This window comes from Terrapene carolina, unplaced genomic scaffold (assembly GCF_002925995.2).
Source record: "Terrapene carolina triunguis isolate 2854851 unplaced genomic scaffold, T_m_triunguis-2.0 Scaffold96, whole genome shotgun sequence".
NCBI lineage: Eukaryota > Metazoa > Chordata > Testudines > Emydidae > Terrapene > Terrapene triunguis.
The window spans coordinates 62,659,285-62,684,834 of record NW_020664447.1 but is presented as its reverse complement, the minus strand read 5'-3'; the positions used below and the strand labels follow the sequence as shown (position 1 = coordinate 62,684,834).

At 49.0% G+C, this 25,550-nt stretch overlaps 1 protein-coding gene across 1 annotated transcript in view; it reads right to left on the bottom strand.

Moving 5' to 3' along the window:
• Positions 1 to 446: 446 nt before the first annotated feature.
• ADCK1 (aarF domain containing kinase 1) overlaps positions 447 to 25,550 on the bottom strand; it is a 120,952-nt gene continuing 95,848 nt past the window's right edge. Inside the window, exons 4-9 of the mRNA XM_029911522.1 lie at positions 21,722 to 21,880; positions 18,019 to 18,135; positions 4,737 to 4,886; positions 4,188 to 4,385; positions 2,169 to 2,362; positions 447 to 806 (exon numbers count right to left, since the gene is read on the bottom strand). Coding sequence (XP_029767382.1) covers positions 635 to 806; positions 2,169 to 2,362; positions 4,188 to 4,385; positions 4,737 to 4,886; positions 18,019 to 18,135; positions 21,722 to 21,880 — 990 coding nt within the window. The 3' untranslated portion in view covers positions 447 to 634. The remainder of the gene's footprint in view (positions 807 to 2,168; positions 2,363 to 4,187; positions 4,386 to 4,736; positions 4,887 to 18,018; positions 18,136 to 21,721; positions 21,881 to 25,550) is intronic.

Below are 25,550 nucleotides of genomic sequence, written 5' to 3'. Positions count from 1 at the left end.
CCCTTGCTCTCACCATTAGTTCCCATTCCCTCTCAGAGCTGGGAATAGTACCCAGGAGTCCTGGCTCACAGTCCCCTGCTACTAGATCATTCTCCCCTTAGAGAAAATTCCTGTCGATTTCACAGGCATTAAACCAATAGGATTCTGTACAAACTACTGAAAACCCTATTGGATTCCATAAGGAATGATTTCCTCTCTAGGGGGTTTGAACCATCCTGGAGAATTCTAGGGCAGGGATGCATTTCTCTTAAATGCCATAGGATGGTTTAAAAGGGGTAGGGGCTAGAAAAAGTTCTCCTTTCCTATTCAAGTCTACAGGATGTTTCCATAATGGTACTTCCCAGAGCTGGGAACAGAGACTCCCAGGCCCCCTGCCCTGCCCACTAGATCATACTCCTACCTCTCTCATTGCTAGAATAGAACTCAGGAGTCCTGACTCCCAGAGCCCCTGCTCTCCCCTCCCTCTCTGCTATAGAGAAGCTTATGCTCTGACAGCCAAGGCCGGCACCATGCGTTACAAGAAAAGCGTCTCAATAGCCTTTGTGGAGTACGGACAGGAATGGTCAGGAAGGCAAGTGTGCTGCGGAGAATGGAGGCGAGCAATAATTGCCCAGGCTTCTCCCACCAGTTCCTGTCAGTACGGAGAATGGTGCATCCGGCTCAGGAAAGCAATGACCCAGTTCCCCAGCCGGGACCCCTTCAGCCGCAGGAAGAGTTCATATAAGTTGATCTGCCACAGGCTCAGAGCTTCTAAGAGAGAGATCTTGGCCGTTCTGTACAGGGAGTGAGACTTGCTCCTCTGATACCTGGGCAAGGGAGAGAAACAGCTGCATTAATCTCCCAGGACACAGCCCAGCAGCAGGGTAAATCTTGGATCTTAGATCTTGAAGACCAGGAACCCCCCTCTCCCCCGCCCTCAGGTGCCAATTGTCAGCCAGGATCCCCACCTCTGAGGGATCCCAGTTGGCTGGTAGGTCAGGGTTTCCTGGGTTAAATGCTCCCCAGAGAGGAACGGTCCCTCCCAGCAAAAATGGGAGAGAGGAGAAAGGCTGTGCAAGTGCAATGAGCTTGAGATCAGGAGTTCAGAACTCCAGGTTTCTGTTTCCACAGCTGGTGCTGACTTGTCTTGGCCTTCCCTGTTCTATGGCCTCAATCTACCCATCTGGACAGTGGGGCGATAGCACCTCCCTTCCCCCCTCCCAGGGACATTATTGCATTAGTCAGAGTGTTTGACATTGCAGGGGGCTATCCAGGTGCTAACTATAATTATCAATAATAATAGTTAATGATGAGCACTCACCACATGGTTTGTGTTCATGTAATCAGATCCCTAAACAACACAACATTCGACTGGTCCTTATAGAGAACCATCACTGCTAACACTGCACTGCTCCAGGACCTCTCCCCTAAGGCTCTCAACAGTGCTGGGGAACATGCAGCACTGAGAAGTTAAGCAATTTGCCCGAAGTCACACAATAGGTCAGTGGCAGGGCCAGGAATAGAACTGGGCACTCCTGACTCTCCTGGCTCTTGTAAACATAGTACTGGGCCCCTCTCCAGTAACACAAGTTAATGGAGCCTCACGATGCCCTCATGAGGCAGACACAGAATTGTTATCCCTACTGGGCAGATGAGGAAACTGAGGCACAGAAAAATGAGGTGACTGGCCGCCAATCAAAGAGCAAGTCAAAGTCAGAACCAGGGATAGAACCCAGGAGCCACACCCCCTAACCACAAGGCCATGCTGTGAGACAGGCAGCTGTGAAGTTTGGGTTCTTTTTCCATCAGCTGTTTCTGGTGGGGACATTAATCAGATGTGGGGCGAATTATGATCCCAGAATCAAAAATGTAGTACAAAATCCCCACTGTTTCCAGCTCCCACCCTGTTCCCAGTTCTGTCTGGCTCCAAGTTCCTGCTGAGAGCTCCTTCCCTATGGAGACCCGGGGGTGGGGGGTTGGGGTAGGATGGGGGAGAAAGAAGATGAGATTGAGAAAGAAAAAAGGGGCGGGGCCTTGACAGACATGCTAATGAGGGGAAAAGTTCAGGTAAGACAGGGCAGTTTTAGAAGTTCCAGAGCCGCCATCTCTGCAGAATCTCACTAGGGGACAAGAGACAGGAGGGGCCCAGTGGGGGTTGGGACTCCTGTCTCAGAGACACAGGGACTCACGTGGAGACGGCTCTAATGCAGCAGCGAGACATGTTGAAGAAGGAGCTGGCACTGGCCCGTGTGTGTAGGGCTGACTCAATCCCCCTTAGCAAATCATTGGTCTTCAGCAGCAGCAGCATCTGGCGGGGCACATTGTTGAGGAGCTGGTTGATCTGAGGTAGGTAAGCAGCAGCATTGGTCCGGATCTCCACGTCCTGAGCACCGTCAGAGCAGAGGGGAATGGTGGGGAGAGAGGAGAGAGATGTTAACAGAGGCCTCGGAGTCTACGTCCTGCTGCTTCTGCCGGGCAGACTGGATGAAGTGGCTGCTGAGGAGATTGCGTCTCTTTTCCAGCAGCTAATGGGCTCCAGCCTCCTCCTGCAGAGGCCTGTCTGCATAGGCGACTGGGGCAGAGCACAAAGAACAGGTGGGGAGCCAACCTCACCCACGAGAGCCTGACTTAGTCTGTCCTGACCGACTTCGCAATTCACTCCCATTTGCTGCGTTCAAGCGGCTTCCCAGCCTGCAGCTGGCTGGAGCTCCCGGGTCAGCCACAGGGGGTTGCTCAGTGACTCTGTGCCCCAGCAGCTGGGCAAGTTGCTGCTGCAGGGTTCTCAATGCTCTATTCCCCACTCCCACCCCCATCTGCACAGCGAGTCACATAGTGACCCAAACACCCACTTAAATAAGTCTGATACATCTCAGTCTAGTGCTAAGTAAGGGTATTTGTCCCCATCACAAAACAACCACATTATGTCATCATAGCTGGTGTTTTCTGACAAGGACAAAGTCTGGAATAGCAGATGGTGCACAAGATAAGGCCTCCGGTGTGCCAGCAGATCTGGAGAAGCAGAGGGTGCTGCAAGACAGGATTTAGAAGCATCATCAGAGCTGTGTGTTACATGGTACCTACTGCCACAATGTCTGGTTCTCGCTGCTGCTATTAACCTCTCAGTTTCACCCCAAAACCAAAAGAAAGGAGCTGCCTTCCCCTTAAATGTAAACTCACCTGCTGATGCCAGAGGGGAGCTGTATGGTATTTGTGACCCACCAGAGCAAACCTTAACTCTGGCCACAAAAATCAAGCACCAACCCACAAAGAGTGAGGAATTTCCACCACATAATTTCACAACAGCCAATTTTAACCCTTCTTTGTGAATTCTTACCTGCATATTACATCTGCACAGACACCATTTACCAAGCAATACAAAGCCAACTCATTTTGTCCTTTACCCCTGCCCTCCCCCCACACTTTGCCACTACAATAACACAAACTTCTTACACCCACATTAAAATAAGCCATGTGAGACATGCTTCCCCCCACAAACACTGGCCCACCTGTTACTGCCATACCCCTGTCTGCTTACCTCTACAAACAACATGGTTGCCCATTTGTTCATTAGTGTGATGAAGGTGGGTGCTGGGAGTGTAGACAGATGTACATGAGTATAGAAGGACTCGTGACACATGGACAGAAGGAAGAGGAAGAATTAAACTGGTGATTTTCTAGATTTTTCATGATTGGGTTGATGGGATTTGCACTTAAGCAACCTTGACTTACTTCCTGTACTAAACAACCTCTGTCATTTCCAAGGATTTTTGAGGAGCACGCATCAGTGCTGATGGTCATTCACATGACTAGCAATTAACACTAATATGTATTATCCTCCCCCACTGAGCTCCGATGTCTCCTCTGCCCCTCACCCAGCTCGGTGTGCTCCCTGCACAGCTGCACTCAGGACCATTTTCAGAGAAGGGCTAATTTACAAAGGTTTCCTCTACCAGAGCTGGTAATTTATTTAACCAAGAAAATCTTATGGGAAATTTAACTGACCTGTGATGAGTGCGTGTGAGAGATGAGGAGACTAAATTCAGCCGTTAAAAGTGCATAGCAAAGGGATTCCAGGCCACCTTTAGTCCATCTCTCAATGCAGCCTCTCGATAGGCCTGCTAGGGCAGCCATTAATATTAATGTCAATTAACTAGGTGATTATAATGGAGAAAGACACCACAGGAACACGGAGCGCAAACAGGCCGTACCTCATTGGCTGTGACTGGTGACCGGTCGATGCCCCTGTTGACAGAGTCCCAGGACCTGGCGGTGAGCATGCATGCGAAGAGTGGGTACAGGTCACCTGCCCCTAGCCGTCGGCTGTACTTCTGCACCCTCTTCATATCAGCCTTGATCAGGGACTGCCAGAGCCGGCAATAGTCCAAGCGGAACTTCTCTGTCAGGACCTGGGGAGAGAGGGCCACGTTCCCCAAAGGAAATCAATCAACAGCACCAGGGCAGGGAGGGGGAAAACCTATCCCAACCAGCGGGCCCCTTTAACCACCTCCGTGTCTGATATTTCAAGCTTCCAGGCATAAAATCCCATTGAAGGGTGGTAGGTGCTATAGGAAAAATCCACAAGGGGGATCTGCAAGCCTGGGGTGCCTCTTTAATTCACCAGGGCTATGACTGGCTGGGTGAGATAAGAGGCTCTCAGCTCAATTCTGGCCTGAAGCATACAGGCATGAGTGACACCTCCCCAGAGACAGTGCACAGCATCAGCCTGCTGGCTCCCAGCACCCTCCATACTCACATACCTGGTAGAGCCCATGGTCCAGCAATATAATGTGGGCCTTGCCGGTGGCTGGGCACTTCCTCACGAGCACGTTGCCCGGGTGCGGGTCACAGTGTACGAAGCCGTTCACAAAGATCATTTCACTGTACATCTTCCCCAGATTGCGAGAGATCTGAAAGGAGACAAGAGGCAGTCACAGCACGGGACGGGGCTACCAGCTACTCCACGGTCTAACAACTACAGGGCGGGGAGAGTCTGCCCGCATCATGTATGCCAGGGACTGATGACTACAGGGAGCAGTGAGGAGCCAGCTCCTGGCATGTACCCTGGGGACTGATGATTACAGGGAGAGGAGGTGCTGGCACATACCCTGGGGTCTGATGGCCTGGGGCATTCAGAAATATGGGAGTGTCCATCCACGGGGCAAACGTGGAGGGGGTTGTGGGGACAGGTGTAAAGTGTTCGTCTATGGCATAACTGGAGGGAATTGGCACAAAGGCTAGCATCCATCTGGGTAGAAACAGGGGCACCCATTAGTGGAGAGGAAAGACACAGGGGCAGATGAGGAGGTATATGTTGGAGCAGTCATGGTGAAGGTGTCTGACTGGGGCATCTGCCAGGGCAGAAGTGGGCATCAAGGGACAGACACAGGGGAGGAGCATCTGTCTGGGGATGGATGGGGCAGATCCAGGGTGCACATCTGAGGCAGACAGGGCAGCATCTGTCGCTCTGGGTGGGGTCTGCCTGGGAAAGACTGTGGCTGGTTTCTATAAAGGGAGTGTCTCCCTCCCTACATTGCTCAGTCCTCCTCCCACCCCCTCCTCAGTCCAGTGCTAATCTGATTTATGATGTCTGGGAAGATGAAGCGACAGCAAGAGGCTGTTTAAATCATCCTGTCACGGCCATGTCCCCCCCATGCTGTGGTTGCCTTATCGCAGGGTGATTTTATCACAGTTAAAAGCCTCCTGGGAGTAAGTAAACAGCCCCCAAGCCCAGTGTCTCGCTGAGGCAGGAGCAGCGCCAGGTCCCCCTCCCCGTGCACTTGCGCAGCCCTCAGTAACACATACCCCAGCCCCAGCCTCACAGCTCCCCCGCCCCCCCCAGAAAGTTCCAAAGAGCCCCCCAGCAGGGCACCAAACAGGCAATTAAAGGAAAATCATTATAAATGATTCCTACCGCTCCCCCTGCTCAATGCAGTGTAACCAGCATGCTAAACCCCCTCTCCGCAGGCAGCCTCACTGGAAGGGGAAAGGGATCCCAAAAAAGGGGCAACAGGGATTCAAATGCCAAACACCTCTGCGCAAATAAACATCACACAGTGCTTTGCAGGGATCACTTTGCCAACCACTGAAATGCATCCACCTCTGGGATGGGATGAGGCAGCTGTTTGCCAGCCACAGAGGTACGCTGTGCAGTGTTACATTAGGACAAGAAGCGAAGATCCCCATATTTTGTTGGCTCTGCAGGATGACATTGGAGGATCAGAATGCTACCCAAACTGGAATTCGGAATTAATTAAGACCCCAATTCCTATGGAAAGTGCCTGAATGACTCCCAGTGGTCAGGAATAGACAACATCTTCAGCAGGACAGCTCCCCTATCACCATGCTAAGGAAGTGGGGCCAGTACTGACCCCTAACTATACATGGGGGCATTATTACCAGTATTGACTGAAGGAAGAGAGCACCACCTGAATCACCAACACAACCCACAGCAACAACTAGGTGATACTTAGAGTGATCCAAGCACTGATCCAGATCAAACCTGTTTAGCTTATAAAAGCTGGTGGGATCAAAGTACAACGTGCTGTGGTGTATTAAAAGAGCCAGCTAATAACTGCACAAAGATCAGGGAAAGGCAGCACAGAAGGTCCTTCTTAATTTGTTAATTCATTTAGATGGTGGGAAAGAATCTACACTGGGTTCACAGACCAGCTGGAATGGATCGGGCTTCACCTAGATTACAGAATCAGCTTTTCAATTCAGGACAGCTGGGTTCAAATTCTGTCTTGGGTCCAAAGTGAACTGAATTTTGCTGTCTCAGACTAAACTTTGTAGATTTTGGAGGCTTGGAATAGCCAGGGTTACTGCAGGTCAGGATTGACAGGCATCGGCAAAGCTGTGCATGAGGCCCCAGACCTGGAATAGTTGGGTAGCCCTATAGGTCAGGGCCCAGGGCTCAAATTCCCACCCAAGTGCTAGTACAATGCAGGGAGTGAGACAGAAAAAGGGTGTAAGTGAGAAGGGCAGGAGCCCCAACCGAGTGACTGCTGCCCACATGTGAATTCCCATCCTGAACACCCATGTCCTATGCCCTGCCTTCCTCTTCAAGTGCTGTGAGGACCTACTATGTGACCAGACTAGGATTCCATCAGGAGATCCCCTGCCCCTCCTCCTGTCCCTGTAACTCTCACCTCTACCTTCTCCCCTCAGTGCAGCCCTGGGCAGCCAATGTGGCGCATCGGAGCCTTTCCCTGAGCCTGCTCTAGAGAAGCCTTTGCCCTGAAAGAGTGTCAAGCTGGAGTGTGAGACCAGCTGAGCTGGCAACTGCATAGCACGTCACCCCTCTTCCTGCCCTGCACGCTCAGGCACCTGGGCCTCAGGCCACCCAGCTAGTTGCATGGAGGCCTTGCTGCAGCTAGGCCCTAGAACTGGAATCTCCATGGGCTTTGGAGCAAGTGATAGGAGGGTGTATGTAATGTGTCTGTGTGCGCGCGCATGTGCGTCACGGGGAGCATGCGCTGCATGGCCGTGTGTGTGTTGTTCAATAAGCATACGTACGTGACTGTGAGTCTGTGCCTATTAATGCACACTACTTCCAATGAATGTGGCTGGAATTTCAAAGGGAATTCACTTGTTTGGCCACAGTTGCCTCTTTTTTCCTCACTTTTCACCAATATCCCCATGACCAACCTTTACTGGCACGATCGATCATTCACAGAAAGGGAGTCCCAGAGCATCACAGTCTGTGCCGGGAGTGTTTGAACGCTCATCCACTCAGGGAACACAAATAACAGCATAGTATTTACCTGACCAATCACCACTATGCAACAGAGCCTGATTCTGGAATATTCATGATCAATTCACTGCATATAATTCTTTAAAAAATAAAACAAAAAACCACCACTTGGAAAATCAATTGGAGGAAGCTGCAATCTACCCCCTCAGACACTCCAGTGCTGCCGGCCCTGGCTAAGATGTCCCACCCTTATCACTGCTGACCTTATCCCTTCCACACTGACCCAGCAGCCAGGTAAATAACAGGGAATAAAATGAGATTCACCTTGGAAGAAGGCAGCTAACAGATCTGGGAAAATAGCCCCTGAGAACCTGCTACTCACTGGGAGGGAGAAATCTGGCAAGTAGCGAGGCTGAGAGAGTCCAACCATAGGGGTGATGGTGGACAACAAATTAGATAGGAGTTTGCCGTGATCTATGGAAGCATAGCCCAGGCATGGCATCATGACACAGAGAGGTCACAGCATCCAGCATAGTGAGACCCCAATCAGCACCAGGGTCTTTAGATGTTGCTGTGATACAATAATACAATAATAAATAATAATAATGTGGCCATGCCTGGAATCCTGCATTCACTTCTGGGCACCTTATTAACAGAAAGATGTAGACAAACTGGAAGGAGTTCAGAGAACAGCAGGGTAAATGATTAGGGGGCAGGAGGGATACACTTCGGAGGAAAGATTAACAGAGCTAACGATGTCTAGCTTGGCTAAGGGATGAAAGAGAAGGGATACGATAACAGTCTACAAACATCTGATGGGTGTGAACACTGAGGAGGGAGAAGAGCTACTGAGGCCAGGTCTACCCTAGTGAGCTTACAGCGGCACAGCTGTACCAATGCAGCTGCACTGCTGTAAGATCTCTCGTGTAGCCACTCTATGCCGACGGGAGAGATTTCTCCCATTGACATAATTAAACCACCCCCAACGAGTGGCAGTAACTATGTCGGCGGGTGAAGCTCTCCTGCCGACATAACACTGCCCACACCGGCACTTCTCTTGGTGTAACTTACGGCGATCCGGAGGCTATTTTCCTCACACCCTCAAGCGACATAAGTTATACCGACAAAAGTCGTACTGTAGGCAGAGCCTCAGGGAGTACAAGGGGTGTAACTAGGAGGAATGGGGTGTAACTGGCCTAGTCTGGATGAATATAAGGGGAAAATTCATATCTTGTCAGCAGAGGGAGCTGGGTCTGATAAATCAGAAGGGTGCAAGATTTGCCCCTATCCCAATGGCTTTGCCCTGTGCTGTTCAAGAAACATTTGCAGGATGTGTTACTGAATAAATCCAATTCAATTCAGGTGCCCATGTTGCATTGGAACACGCTGGCAGTAGCCAACAAGTGGTATCATAGCATCACCACGGCACAACACAAACAGCACGATGCCACCACAATAATATGTGACATCACTACAGCCCCATGCTGTGCAAAGAACACAGTTTCAACACGACCTTGCCACTTCACGTGGGAGAGGGGTGAGTCACTGGGAAGAGTCTAGCTGAAGAGATCAGCAGATGGGAGATGGAGAAGGGGAAGGAACCAGATCTATAGAGCCTGCTGTTAAGCGCATCATGGAGGAACATGCTGTTGCAGGCTGTGACACACTCTAGCAATAGATACATGCCAGACTTTGACTTTTACCCCCTTGCATTTGCTAAGTTTATGAACTTCTCTCAGCATATATGATACGGCAATGACCTTAGAACACATGAGCAAACACACAATAACAAATCACCATTCCTAGAAGTCCTGAGCTACCCTACAACAACGGCTGGGCACAGCCTTCCAAGGGGAGCAGCGGGGGGTAAAAGATATATCTGGCTTCAAGATTAAGCTTGATAAGTTTATGGAGGGGATGGTATGATGGGATAGCCTAATTTTGGCAATTAATTGATCTTTGACTATTAGCGGTAAATATGCCCAATGGCCTGTGATGGGATGTTAGATGGGATGGGATCTGAGTTACTACAGAGAATTCTTTCCTGGGTGTCTGGCTGGTGAGTCTTGCCCACATGCTCAGGGTTTAGCTGATCGCCATATTTGGGGTTGGGAAGGAATTTTCCTCCAGGGCAGATTGGCAGAGGCCCTGGGGGTTTTTCACCTTCCTCTGCAGCATGGGGCACGGGTCACTTGCTGGAGGATTCTCTGCACCTTGAAGTCTTTAAACCACGATTTGAGGACTTCAATAACTCAGACATAGGTTACGGGTTTGATACAGGAGTGGGTGAGTGAGAGTCTGTGGCCTGCGTTGTGTAGGAGGTCAGACTAGACGATCATAATGGTCCTTTCTGACCTTAAAGTCTATGATTCTATGAGTCATGTGCAACCCTGCAATAACAAGCCAGTGTGTCCAGCTGAGCCTTCATCAGAAAAAAACCCTATAAAAACAAAACATTGCATAAGTGAGGTTCCTGGAATAGCATACCATTGTGCACAGTCTAATGTTCGTAAGAAACCTGTCGATAATAAAACAGCATGTGCACTCTGAGTTTCAGAGCAACTCTACATTAGCAAGCCAGCTTGCACAGTTGCATTGCTCATGTGTAGCCCTACAGTAACACTGGGGGAAATCAACAAGATCCAGAGAACCAGATTACTTTCACTCTCCCTGTCTTGGGAATCAGCTGAAGATTCAAGTGAGTGCTGATTCTTACTGCATCCTTCCCTCCTGCCGTGACTTGAGTACAGATCCGGACATGCTTACAGAACCTGTGATGTGTGCATTGGTGAGCTGAACTCACTGCTGTCACAGAAGGATCCCAGGGGTGCTGGCTGATAGGGCAGTGTCCTTTCCTGTCTCTCCTCCATTTGTTCCTGTCTCTTTAGATCAGGAGCGGATACTAGCTGTTTGCCCTAATTCATCTGTAATATTTGCTAATTATTTTAAGAGATGGCGACACTAACTTCTATTGATCTCATTAAAAGTAAAGGTCGTTGTGCAGCTCATTTCTCAGGGCTCAATATTACCTCCTCAGGCCAAAAGAATAGCATCGATTCTGGAACTTAATCGAAGGTTAATTGGATTTGTGAGTGTGTTGCTTTTTTGGTCATTTTTTAAAAAAATCCTGCCATTGCAGAGACCCAGTTAAACGGGTGTGAAATTAGGGAAGGGCATTGGAGACGTAAAGCCCTCATCATGGCTCTGAAATGGTCCTCAGTGAGGGTTTGGAATGAGAGGCCATAGCTCTTGAGCTATCCTCTCCAACACTGAGCTGTTAAAATCAAGACACAGCATCTTTGTGTAGTACAACATTATCATTGAACACTGTGTCACGCTGAGATAACATTTAGGGAAGAAGGACGCAGTTAAGATGTAAATGTATTCAGGACTCCTGGGTTCTATTCCCAGCTCTGCCTCACTGTGTGGTTGTGAGAAAATCATTTTCCCTCTCTGTGCCTCAGTTTCCCCATCAGAATAATGGGGAGAATGATATTAATCACCTCCCCGGGGAGTTGCGAGATTAAACTTATTAGAATCTGCAAAGTGCTATGGAGGGGGTAGGGAAGGGCATAGAAGTGTTATTTATTTATTGTATACATTTGTGTTGTAACTTTGTAACATCTGAAATGGAGTCAGGGCTCACTTTCCCCTATATGGAAAGTGAGTATATGGAGTATATTTCTTTGGATTTAATGTAAAATGTGTCTCCAAGACTCCTTGGGAACTGATTGATGTTGATGCTTGAGATTGACTTACAGTCTGAACAGCCCTCATCTCTGTTTTAACCATTTGCTGGGTGTCTTTGTACTGCTCAGGAGCCTGTATTGCCAGTAGCAGCTCTCTCGATCTCTCCTTACTAGTGTCTGGCACTTTTTGCACTAAGCTTTAACGGGGGCAAATTAAAACGATCTCTAAGGAAACTGCTCCCCAAACTGAAGGGTGAAGTATAAGCAGCAAGAGCAGCTGATCTCTTCAGCATTCTTTTCTGTGCTCCCTTTCTGCAAACACTCCAGCATTATGAGCACAAATGCTCGAGAAATGAGAGGTTCCAGCTCTGGTATACACAACGGAGGGCTCCACCTGTGTGCAGGGGGCTAGCCAAGTGCACCACAGAAATCCAACTTGCATATAAGCGATGCATAGGCCTTACATTGGTACTGTGTACAGTGAGGAATCCCACCTCAACAGAACATTTCACATTGTGTATTTCTCAGCACTCAGAAGAGTGCCAGACACTTTACAAAACAAAGAGGAAGACCCGGTCCCACCCCTGAAGAGCTTACCATTTCAGATGATTCAATGAGTGGAGACAGCAAACAGCAAGAAGGGGATGCAGCGGCAAAGAACAAGGATTATAGCAACAGGTGCCTGCAGTTACTCAGCTTAGGTCCCTTGGTGGTTTGCTTTTACTTTTGATTAATATAAAATATATCATTGACTGAATGTTATTTGTAACATTCACAGTCTCCAGGCAGGTGGCTAGCGACAGGAGGCACACGGTACCATTTCTGTTCCCCGACTGGATGGCTTGTGTAACTAATCGACACAGCACAAACTACAAGTTGTGAATCTCTCAGTGGAATCTACAATTGGACAGTTGAGCTGTGCTAGTTAGATACACCAGCTACAGCTCAACCTGTGAGCTGTATGTTCCATTTACAACATGCACAGCTTGCACAATCTGCCGACCAAGAGCTCTCTGGGTGAGACAGGTGACAGAACCTCCGTTGGGATAAACAGGAGAAGCCCGAACAGAAAGGTTCGGATAAGAAGGACTGTGAGTTTTATGGGGACAAGTCTCTTTAAGTGAGTCAATTAATGTTTGAGTGGGTTCAGCGTGGTGGCACCTGTTCCATCAGGGAAGGGGTTCTTTAGAAGGACGTACTCTGAACAGCCTCATTCTTCTTTACTTTCCTGCAGCAAACATGTCATAAGTTCCTGGATCCCTGTTTGCTCTCCCCCGTCCTGGCCCACAAATGCTCTGATCTCCTGAAACAGAGAGAGTCCATTTCCAAAAAGATCCAGGTCTTATCCCCACACACCCTTCCTTGCCTCTAGATTACAGCAAACTAATTTCTCTGAGACCCACGCTCCCCTCCCACCGTTAATATCCCAGCTGCGTTCTCCTCCTCGGCTGTGCTTGCACATGAATAGGTAACTGTTCCACAGGCAGATATTTCAGTGTTTGCACTTGTCTTTAGAAATCAAAGCCTTCTCTGATTAAATGCCATTACAGTCCAGCGCTCGGACGGCTCCAGAGAGATTAATGTGCTTTTGGGCAGCTTTAATGATAATCCCGCTACAGACGGCATTAAGTAAATGTCAGTAACCTGGTTTGAAGGGAGCTTTCACCTCAGGGATCCTTTCCATTTAGAGGAGAGAGGCTCAGCTTGCTCTTCAAGTCTGCGTTACTGCATGAGAGAAATCCTGCTTGCTGAGGACTCCTCTCCCCCCACCCAGTTAAAAACGGTAGGGAAGAAGCGTGCCTGAGAGAGAGATTTTACCCGCAGCTCCGTACTGTTGTTTTGTTGACAATTAATAAAAGAGTTAATCGTTTTTTAAAACTGCACGTGTGTAAGTGAGCAGCTAAGTGGTGTCTACGGGAACCGAGATGGCCTGCGTAAATACCCCATCCAAGCACAGAGCTGCAGTAACTGCACAGACAGACCAGGCAGACAATAGCCCAGGGGTTTTTGCACCCCGCAGAAGCAGACCTTTTTTAAAACCAACTGCTGGAAACATTACGACAATATCTTTGGGGCTGGCACAAAGCCAGCATGCTGGGAGGTTTCATCTCAAGGCACCAGCGCACTGAGATGTGGTAACGCAGCCTTCCCAATGGCGTAAATACGATAGCTGGAATAAGAGCCAGCTCGAATTTCCAACAAGGCTCCGAATGAACCCCTCCATGCCACCGAAAGCTTTTGTCAATTGGAAAATGTGCAGTTAGCTTAGTCTTTACATTATTCTGTCACATCCGGACACCAAAATGCCCCAGAGAAAGGCTATGCTTGTGGAGATTCCAGTCTGATCGGGAGCAGGAAACCCTAGAAAGCTGACAAGAATGCCTGCTCCACGCCCCTCCCCCGGGCTTTCCCAGACAACTTTGCAGCCCCAAGCTGTTAGGGAGGGACGGAGGGATAGCTCAGTGGTTTGAGCATTGGCCTGCTAAACCCAGGGTTGTGAGTTCAATCCTTGAGGGGGCCATTTAGGGATTGTGGGCAAAAATCTGTCTGGGGATTGGTCCTGCTTTGAGCAGGGGGTTGGACTAGATGACCTCCTGAGGTCCCTTCCAACCCTGATATTCTATGATTCTATGATGGAAGTCAGATAAGCAGCTGGACTTTAGGGGGCTCAACTTGCACTGACTCTCCAGGCTTCCAGAGTTGAGGTGGACCCACCTCTGTAAAACTTGGAGAAGCTTCCAAATGTTGCTCTGGGCCCCTATTTCTAATGGGTCAAAACCAAACTCCAGATCCAAACTCCTCAAGACTTGGGGAATGTTACGATCTAGATCAGAATGTTGTGGATCAGACTCATCTCTGCTTCTGACATTCTCCTATCACCAGGCTTTGTGCAAGGACTTTATCTCAGGGGGAAGAGAGCTGCATAAGACTCATCTCCTCAAAGGAAGGGAGAAGGCACCTCTGAATGACTGGCTAGGCCTTGTCTGGGAGCAGGCCAAAATCCAGCTAGTAGTTGGTCACATCTTTCTAAAGGTTACCCCTACTTGTGGCATGACAATCTCCACCTCCAACATGTCAATAGAGCTCCTTGTTGACTCGGTCTTCTGCAGCTCTTCTGCAGCAGGAGCTCTTCTATGCTGGCCAGACCCTGAGAATACAAGATATGGGGGCTCCAGCAGCAGGGAGGGAGAGGGTTGACCCCAGACTTTCAGAAAAGTCACCAAGTGGCTGCCTCAGGGGGTTGGGCATGAAATATAGACCCTTGTTCTTCTAGGTTACCAATTCCAGTGCAGCCTCAGGGCAAAGGCAAGGAGCAGGGTGGATCAGAGGGGGTCAAGGGATAATAGGATATGGAGCTGTCCGCTCTCTCTCGGTCTATGGTGTTTTTAAAGTACCTTTCACTACGGTTTTTAAGTGCCAGACCTCTAGGTTGCCAGTTCAAGTCAGGCATTGGCTCTCTAAGTTACCAGCCTCAGCAGTGAGGCCAAACACTGAACAGGTCATGGAACGGGAACTCCCTGCTCCTCCCTAGGAGTTACTTCAAAGCAGTGGAAGCCGCTTTCCCTCCTGCTACCCATGCTGCACTTGTCCGAGGGGGGGCAGAGAGGCCTTCAATCTAGGCTGTCAATTTGGCACCACTCACCAGCATTGAGCTCACTCTGAAAGGAGTTTCTCTCACAGAGCGGCTTGGGAGCTGGGGAACAGGCACCCACCACAGAGATCAGCCCAACAGGAAAGGCTGGATCTCAGGGTTAACCATGCTGAGATGTTTCCTAATTATGTTTCCGTGACTAGAGCTGGCTGCTCCTGTCTGGAACAAACTGTTAGCCTAGCCTGATTATGTGGTTGATCAAAGCAAGGCTGCAAAGTCCCCACTGGGTTAAGGTGAATGGAGGTGGGTGGGGGATCTGCTGGGGACCGGGCTCTTTTAGTCTCCCTTGATTGCAAAGTCAGTGAACCGTCAGCACCTTGTGAATCACACTGGGACGGCTCTTCACAGACCAGACGTATCACAGAGCTAGTCACAGATGCATTTAGCTTGGTAAAGACAAGACAACTTCCCTGTAGCAAAGCCTACACAAGAAAGGCAATGTGTGTGCTGTGCCCACTGCTGATGAGACACATCCCCATGCTTGGGATACAGGCCTCAACCAGCCTGTGATGGGGCACATACCCCACACAGGCCCAGAAGGGGTTAACGTGGGCATGAGAGGCCAATTAACATATCTGGCAGCACTTGCAAGAGAGAGGGACAGAGAAAGCTAGGCTGAACTGATAATGAAGGCCAGCTGGGGAGGGGCTGAGTGGTGATTATAAAGCCGAGAAATTTGTAATAGAAAGGGGCTGCCAGGAGAGAGTCTGCACTCACTCTTGGGGGGATAGAAGAAGTAAGAAGCCATCCAGGGAGGCAGCAAGGAGTCTGAGGGAGTAGACCTTGCTGTCAACTACCAGGTTTCTTGGCAGGAACCAAGAGTAGAGGGAACCCCCCAGAGAGTAAGGACCACAGAGCCCAGAGACAGAGGGAATACATACTAGAAGGTCATTGGACTATAGCTTGATTGGACTCTGTTATCCTGGAAGGGGTGGACTAAACCACTACCTGGCTGGAGGGCCAAGCTGCAGGAAGAGAGACCACCTCACTGACGGAGCGACCGTTGGCAGTGGGTGCCATAGGAGAGACAGCCGCTACACCACGCCTGGCCACAAGGAGGTGCACCTGTGGTGAGTGAACCCTGTGACAGCCTAGGGATGCAAACGTGCATGGCAAGGCTAAGGGCCTGAACTGCAGCTCCCAGAGGGGAGCCCTGCGCTTGGGTGCAAGTGCTATTAGAGAGGTTCCACTGTCTCAGCCAGTTGCATGTGCCATGCAAAGAACCTGTGTGTAAGTGAGTGAGAGACTACGCCGTCAGCTGCCAGGGTGAGCTAGGTGAGGAAGCTCTCTGAATAAAAACGGGGGCCTGACCAGCCATTTTGCAGGGAAAATACAAAGTACTCTGCACTTGCCCTTGGCTTGTCCGACATGACAAGAAGCCTATGGCTGGGAGGGGCGTGCCTCCTCTCCAATTCAGCATCAAGGTTCGCCTTGTTTTGTTCCTCGTGCTTTCCCAACTGAACTCCCCAGCAGACATGTTTCAGAAGGCAGCTGCCTCCCTTTACTGGGCAAGAGACTGTTGCCTCTCATTGGCTCAGCTCGCTACAATGTAAAGGAACAGGTGAAATGCAGATCAGCTGGGAGGGGTTGGGAGACACTAGTCCTGGTCCCCACCTGCCCAATGCTTCCCTGACAACTCTGTGTGCCTAGGTAGTCAGGGAGGTGTCTGATGCCTTCTGGGGACAGTTGAGGGGACACAGACAACTTCCTAGCCTGGAAGGGGCTAACACACACATAGTTCCCTTCCCCCAGCTGTTCTTTGGAACATCCTTAATTGACGGTGAGTGAACTCTGCCACGGATAAAAAGGGAGGGGAGGGATGAGGCGTCCAGATTTCAGAGCCGAGCGGAGGGACAGATTAAGTACAATTGATTTTATGCTGTAGCTCTTTGATAGCTAGTCAACCAAGTGGTGCTTTGAGGCTCATCAATAGCGCACAGGGGAAAAGGCTGGCAGCACTGACTCAATCAACACTCACAGATTGGGAAGGGAGGGTTGAAACATCGTTCAATGGCTCAAAAACCTTCCCCCAGGCCTGTTCTCAGCCCTTTCAGGAGGTAATATCTTGCTTTCCTCCAGTCCCTTTCATGTCAAGGAACCCAAAATGCTTTATCAACTTCATGCTATACACAGAAAACACTTCACCCATCACTGAAATGCTGCCACCTCTGGGACGAAACACGGCAACTGTCTAATAGTGTATAGCAACATTATACAACTGTTTAGGACAGGAAGTGAAAAGGAAAACTGTACTCAGTTTCAACCACAGAGGGGACTAGAGAAGGAGATTTAGGGAAGCAGAATAGAATGACCAATTGGAATCTGGGCAGCACACCAAGGTTAACACTGTGACTCTTGCAAACTCTTTAATAACCATGATCTGCTATGACCTCGGTTGTATGGCTCTTTCAAAAGATGCTATCTGAAGCCAAGCAGAGACCCCTAAAAATTGTTAGGGATGTAAGCTAAATTCCAACAATGTTGCAACTTAAAGGCGAAAGTCCTACCAACACCCCCACTTTAAAGAAGGTTAAAATTCTGCCAAAATGCAGAAGAGAGAAGAGGAAGGATGCTGTGTCAGAAGGTGACCCTGTTTCCTAGGATAACATGAATTGCCATCATGGAACAAACCAACAGTCCACCTATTATCTGAGCAAGATACCCAGTGTCCTGCCTCCTACAACGAACCACAGCACAGGCTGCAGAGAAAGATGTGAACTCCCTTTAGTCAATCCATACAACTCTGCAATCCTACAGGGTAGATGGGTTGCAGGGGGGACCTTTCTGATCCCAGCAAGTGGTCACCTCTTATGCCCTGAAGCACAAGAATTGAGAGTTCTCTCTCAGATGTATCACTACAGATGCTGTTCTATTTATGTGCGTGTCATCCCTTTCTGGTCCTTCATGGACAATCAGTCTCAGCGATACCATGTCTAATAACATCACCATTTCTATCTCTATGCAACACCCTCAGTGTCCGACCTCAGAGATGGGTGACAATTTACCTCATTGACGTCGATGCTGTTCCTCTCCATATAGGCCCTGTCATTCACCTGCCCGCCTTCCACAAACTCCATGAGAAGGACGCGCCTGGTTGACAGCTCCCAGTAGATCCTAGGGACCTGGAATGGGATGATGGAGCGTTAGGCCAAATCATGGGACAGCAACAGCAAGGGAGTCATGCACCAGTGAGGAAAAGGGGAAGGAAGAAAGGAACTTTATAGTGGAGGTGAAAAGAACCCATGTTCTCTCCCTATTTGCAAGAAGGGATGCCACCACATCCACCCACATGGGTACTTTTCCTTGGTTACTTTAACTGCATTTAATCCTGGTGAAAAGCACTGGAGACCACAGGCCTCTCCCCACAGCACAATGGTCTCAGCAACTCCATCTCCTGTCCACATTTAAGGCCTGACTCTCCAAGGCACTGAGCACTTGTGACATCCACTGGTGTCCGTGGGTGGTGTTAGACGCTCAGCCCTTCTCAGGGTCAGGCTTCTAACTATTACCTGTTGCATGCATCTGAGTCACATTGTCAGTTCCTCCAGGCAAGAACCCTGGTTCGTATTTGTTGTGCACTGTGCACAGAGCTCTATAAATGATAAATAATCATCATTGGTATCTCGAAGGTGCCCTTTGGAACACCAATGGACCCAGGCAGACAAGCCCCATGCACTTCAAGCTGTCAGCAATTGAAATGGGAGAAAAATTAAGCCTCACAAATAAGGGGTTTGTCACGGAAACCCTGGGAGACCCGTAGGCATCTCATTGCAAATGTGACACTGTCACACAACCGCAAAACGTCACAGCGCTTTCTGCTCAAGCTGCAGTAAATTGGACTGAGTGAGGTACGAAGAGGTGGAGTAACTGGCCCCAGTGTTGCACAGAGACTCAGCAAAACTGGAGTCCTAAACAAGCTTGGCTCCTTTTCCATAAGCACCAGCTTGCACCTCCTACCACATTCTGTGCAGGCTGAGACTCCTGCTGTTGACAAGTGAGCCAGATTGCTAATGCTCCCACTAGACAGAGCTTCACCTCATGGCACCCTTCGTTAGCAGGGCTAAGCTAGAGCCACCTTAGCTGAGCGGATGTGCTATGCTACGGAGTGGGCTCACTAATCCCACAGCAAGGGTCTGTGACCCTGAGGCAAGCCTGGGAGAGGGAAGCAGTGCTGCCCACCTCGTATGAGTGAGGCCAGGGGAACCAGCCATGCCACTGTAGCTCATCACAACCCCTAAGCTGGCTGCATTTGTTTTATATCTTCAGTTCTGAGGGGCTGTGGTTAGTGACAGTGCCTTCAACCTCACCTGCTGCCCTCCAGAACTCCAGTTCTTGTTCTCCTCACAGCTCCATGAATGCCCCTCACTCCTGACCTGCAGCCTGCCCTGCTATTCCAGTCCTATGCCCACCACACCTCAATCCTGTCCCCTAGCAGCCCCTGCTATTCTAGCCCGGGTCCCTTACACCCAGCTCTTCCAGGGCCCCTCAGTCCTGCTGTGCAATGCTCCCTACAACCTTCATGTGTTAGCCGCCTGTGATTTGAGGCCATATGTCCAACATGAAAGGCAAGTGCACTTACCCAAGGTCTCCCCTAGATCCATCCCATCTGGACTTTTATTATTTTGAAACTTGTCAGGAAGTTAAAAGCCCCACAGCCACTGGACACAGACTCCAAAATTAACAGGTTCCCCAGCTCCTGCAGTTACCTGGAGCACTAGCTCCTAAACATACTGAACCCAATGGCTTTAGAGGATTTAAATTCCAAGCTGACACTCATCCCCATCTTGAGATTTACAGTGGAGGGTTAGGAGGGTTACTAAGCCCCATACAAGCATTTGGAGAGGCGAGGCAAAGTCCTTGGTGATTCTTGAATTACTCACAGATGTTTGGCTGTAATGCCAGTGCATGGAAACAATTTATCTCTGGCTTTAAAAGCTCAGCTGGGTTCACAGCAAAAAATCCACTCCCTAGCTTAGTTGTGTGTTTAGGAAAATTAATGATACAGGAGCCCAAATCTCCTGTTGCCTACGTGTTGATGAACACTTCTCAGAATCGGCAGGTCAGATGGGAGGATCCATTATTTAGCCATCTCGCAGCCATTTGTTATTGTTACCTGTGTAAGCATCCTGACAGCTCTTTAAACCACGAGGACCTGATTGGCCATCTCCATGGGGATTTACTCCATAATATCCTACTTACAACAGCGACGGACACAGCTCTCCAAGATGCATCACTTTTGATAAGCATCTCCTCAGCAGAATTGTTAGTCCTTGGCCTCCTGCCACCCCAATGTCCCACTGGGTTGTAACTGTGCTTAGGGAAAGGCAGTCACATGGTGCCACTGAGCTCCAAAAGGATCATCCCATGCCCCCTGCCAGGATATGAGGAATCACAGGACAGGCAGGAGGGACGAGGGAAGCAACACCCTGCAAAACCTAATGAAAACTCACATGGTCTTGGGCATCTGTCACTTTCACCAGGAAGTGAAAGGCAAAGGGAAAGAGTTGTCTTGATGCATATGTGCTTGTGTCATGTGAGTGCATTTGTTCGTACGTCTTTGTGTGTGTGCAAATGGATTTGCATGCCAGTGTCTGAGTGTGCATATGCCTAGGCGTGTTTATATGCACATGTGGAAGCATGAGGATGGGCGTTGTGCATGCAAGTTTCAGTGTGTGTATGTGGGGTGAATTTGTGCACACCCCTGAGCATTTCAGTGGGGGACCTGTGGGCGTATGCACATACTCACATGGCTGTCTATATGGTGATGAGCATGAGAGGACTATGTAGGTATGCATGTGGGCAGATGAGTGTGTTGGTTTTTGAGGAGACAGATGTGTGTGTCGCTGTAGCTGTGCATCAGTGCATAGGGTGGGCAGAGTGTATGCATAGGGGAGCTGTGTGTTTGGCTATGGATGTGCACACATGGAGAGGGGTTCTGTATGTGCACTGGGTGAGGAGGGTGTCTGTGTGCAGTGGGGGTGGATTGAGGGGGAAGTGTCCTTCCTTCCACTGCAATATGCATGGGCTCTCTCGCTCAACATACCTGCCTCACCCCCGACTTCATTAGTTACAGCCCAGCTCTTCTGTTTGAACTCCATTTCTAGCCCTTGCTTCAGAGGAAACCCAGGAAAGGTGCCATCGGATGGCCCAGCAGCTAATGGCAAATTCACAGTGCTCACGACAAGGCGAAGACCTGATGGAATCAATCTCTCTGGCCCAGGAGGAGACAATCTAACCCAGATGAGGGCAGGGCTGGATGGCTCAGAGACGATGAGTCACAGGGTACAGGGACTTTCATCCCCAAGTCCAGATTTTGAACCAGCCCAGAGTGGTAGTGACAGAAAGCTGTTACCATCTGCCAGGTGTTCAGTGGCTTGCAGTATGAAAATGAGTTGGAGAGTCTCAGCTCAATTCCTAGCCAGTCTCAGCGAGAAGCCCAGCATTGAATGGGCCATGGGGACTGAACTCCCCTCACTCCACCTGGTTCCTCCAGGTCACGGATGAGGCACATTGATGGGCCTGATCAGGCCATCAGTCTCCAGCACTGGTGATCCAGCACTATCACCAGCATTACATTCACTTCAAAACAGAAGATTGTTGCTATACATCATTGTCCTCCCGCACTGAGCTGAGGTGCCATCCCTGACTCCTGCCTGTGCATGCACATAAATTAGCACAAACACGTGTGACATGCACGCACTCTCCTACCTTCAGGAAGTCAAAGTCCTTGAGCATGTGGGCCACCTTTTCTGCATTCCTCCCCTCATTGAGGAAGTCCAACTCCAGGGGCAAATTCTTCTTAGCTTCATCCACCAGCCACATGAACTCAAAGTCTGGGAAGATCTGCTTCACGGTCAGCAGGAGAATCTGAAATCAAGAAAGTGATGGATCAGCTGCACCACTGCTCCCGAGCTGCTCAGCAAGCAGCATTACAGGACCAGGCAGCAATGCACAGCCCCCTGCACCCGGAGCTGCACCTGGCCTCTTTTCTCTCCAGTCAGGAGCCCCTTGCTCTTAACTGAGGCTGAATACAGCTCTCACCTTCAGTGCTCCGAACCTGGCAAGGGAGAGAACGAGTCACAGAAATGCACTCGCATCTCTCCCACACACTAGCTGCAGGTGTATTCACTACGGAATGGCTCTCCCCTACCCACCCCTGTTGTCACAGGGCAAACTTGCTTTGTCCCACATTGCCTGAGGACCAAAAAAACCAAACCTCTCCAAATACCTTTGGGGCTAATGCACTGTCATGGTGCAACAGGGCAATGCAATTGCCTTCTCCTGGAAGACAAGGTCTGGTCTGCTGCACCCGCACTAGCTGTGACCAACATGCCTGCTGAGCTGTTAAATAGTAGAAAAGCCACCCAAGGGAAGCAGTAGGAGCCCCACTGCATGGTGCATTTAAAACTAGACAAGGCAAAGCCCTGGAGGATAGGCTGTATGGTGTGATCATGCTGGCCCCTGAAGGGGTCAGACTAAGTGACCCGCAAGGTCTTTTTTGAATGTCTGATTCCTGTGATTTGATGAGTCACTGTTCAGTTTCATTTAATGGCCTTCAGCTAATGTGAAATAGGAACATCTAAAATAAGGCCTGTCACCTTTACGTTACTCCTTACGCTGCTAAGCAAGAACTTCGCTGACACAGGAAAATGCCACTGGGCAGTTCAGAAATGAAGGCCAATTTTCTTTACAGATAGAAGGCTGCAGCCCTTGCAAAAACACTCTCTACGAGGGTCAGGGCCCACCCTCAGCTGTCCTGGGGTTTTGACTTATTAACCTTTCAGACTGAAATTGGCAATGCTGCCTAAAGGATCTGGATACCCAGTTCCCATTAAAATGAATAGTTACTGGGCAGTCGGACTCCTTAGGTGACTTTGCAAATCTTAACTTAAATATTTAATGGACATTTCTGTTTACAGAAATACTTAATAAAGTACCAGACCAGAAAGAGGAAATCTAGGGGGGCAAATGATGGACAGTCCTTCCTACAGGAAATAGAGGATGGCCCAGCAAGATGGTTCTTCAAATACACGAGACTGCATTTGGTGGCATAATCCTAGTTATAAAATGTTCTAGCAAAAAATTCCTGTGTTCAGTTAAGGGACACAGTCAGCATAAAACTCAAGTAAAGCTGTGTAAATTGCTGCAGCTCTACTGATTTCAGTGGCCAGCTGACAGCAGCTGAGGCTCTGGACCCATATCTTTAAAAAAAAAATCATTCAGTTTGTTATTCAAGCCACCTGAGAGTCCTAAAACAGAAAGACTTTTTAAAAAGTAATTCACTTTGCATGGTTTATACCATCTGTTTTGTTCTTCACTGAGGCCTGGTCTACACTAACACCCCAATTCGATCTAAGGTACGCAACTTCAGCTACGTGAATAACGTAGCTGAAGTCGACATACCTTAGTTCGAATTTACCGCGGTTCAGATGCGGTCCACACACGGCAGGCAGGCTCCCCCGTCGACTCCGCGGTACTCCTCTCGCTGAGGTGGAGTACCGCAGTCGACGGCGAGCACTTCCTGGTTCGAATTATCGCGTCCACACCAGACGCGATAAATCGAACCCGGAAGTTCGATTGCCAGCCGTCGAACTACCGCGGTAGTGTAGACAAGCCCTAAGCCAGGAAAATGAAAATAGACCCGTCTGTGTGTGAATCTAGACTGTTTCACTTCCTGGCTCAACACTGAGAGTTAGGGTTTCCTGCACTGCAGTGGGAATGTTTGCAATGCACATAGAAAGGCAACTACCATTGAAATGTAAAACAAAAATAAATTCATAAACCATTTCTGCTCCTGTTCAGCTGTGTGAAACCATTTATTCACATCCCCCTCCAACTTCTCTTATCTAAATGTCAGTCCTAAACTCAGTCCACGGTGTCCTTTTAAAAATGTAATCACTGGGTTTCAGATCTTATTGAATGATTTTCTCCCATTATGTCTGGGGGCATAAATCCTCTCAAATTTACGTCACCCAAATGAAATGTAACCAGTGATCTCCATGTACGTGTGCACAAAAACTTTCCAGGGCTGCAGGATTACTGCACTGATGCTTGTGATCAGAACATTTATACGCTGTTTTCTGCTTTTTAAAATAATGATTCAAATCTATTTAATGACTTTAAAATTAACAGGGACATACTTAATAGCAATTTGTCTGGCCCTTTTCAAGAGCTGTCTAGAATACAGTCCTGGAATAAAGGTGTGTGACGTTGCACTCCATATCATTTTATGAAAATATACTAATGAGTGTGAATATAATGTAACTGGAATAGGCTTCATGCAAAAGGTCTCTTGTAAGGTATCATTACAAAGCTTATAATCTACTGCGTGTGGTCATCCTATTTGTATGAATGTATCATTCTTGTATCTGAAACTAGGAATATAAAATATAACTCTGAGGTCCTATTGTAGTTATGTAAAGTGTGGGCCATTAATGGTGGTTTAGAATCTTGATGGCTCCCATCAACTAGGACAATTGACTATAGATGGCTGTTTACTTGCAAGCCTTCCTGTGAGTCAGGCTGGGAAGAATGAAGGCTTGGGGTCTCACAGGACACCATGTCACCTGGTGCTGGAATCCATCTTAAACCTGGTGCTTTTCCATTTAGGAGGGGTGGGGACCCAACGAGACAAAAGATTCCTGCCTTGTGCCAAAGGTATATAAGGGGGTGGAACAGAACAAAGAGGGGCAGTCATGAGAAATCCCCTAGCCACACCTGAGCTGGAACAAAGACTTTACCAGGGGAAAGGATTGGGCCCAGACTAGAAAGGAGTCTAGGCTGTGAAAGATGCTTATTGGAACATCTCTGAGGGTGAGATTTACCTGTATTCAGTTTCCTACTGTATTAGGCTTAGACTTGCGTGTTTTTGTTTTATTTTGCTTGGTAATTTACTTTGTTCTGTCTGTTATTACTTGGAACTACTTAGATCCTACTTTTTATACTTAATAAAATCACTTTTATTAAATAACCCAGAACAAGTAATTATTACCCGGGGGAGCAAACAACTGTGCATATCTCTCTATCAATCAGTGTTATAGAGGGCAAACAATTTATGAGTTTACCCCGTATAAGCTATATAATGAGTAAAATGGATTCATTTGGGGCTTGGATCCCGTTGGGAGCTGGGTGTCTGCGTGCTAGAGACAGGAGCACTTTCTAAGCCATTTTCAGTTATGTCTGCAGCTTCTGGGGGACGTGGTTCAGACCTGGGTCTGTGTTTGCAGCAGGCTAGCGTGTCTGGCTCAGCAAGACAGGGTACTGAAGTCCCAAGCTGCCAGGAAAAACGGGCTCAGAGGTAGTCTCAGCACATCAGGTGGCAGTCCCAAGGGGATTTCTGTGACCCAACCCATCACAGGGTGGATGTAGGGCAGTGGTTCTCAAACTGGGGCCACCGCTTGTGTAGGGAAAGCCCTTGGCGGGCCGAGCCGGTTTGTTTACCTGCCGGGTCCACAGGTTCGGCCGATCGCGGCTCCCACTGGCCATGGTTCGCCGCTCCAGGCCAATGGGGGCTGCGGGAAGCGGCGCGGGACAAGGG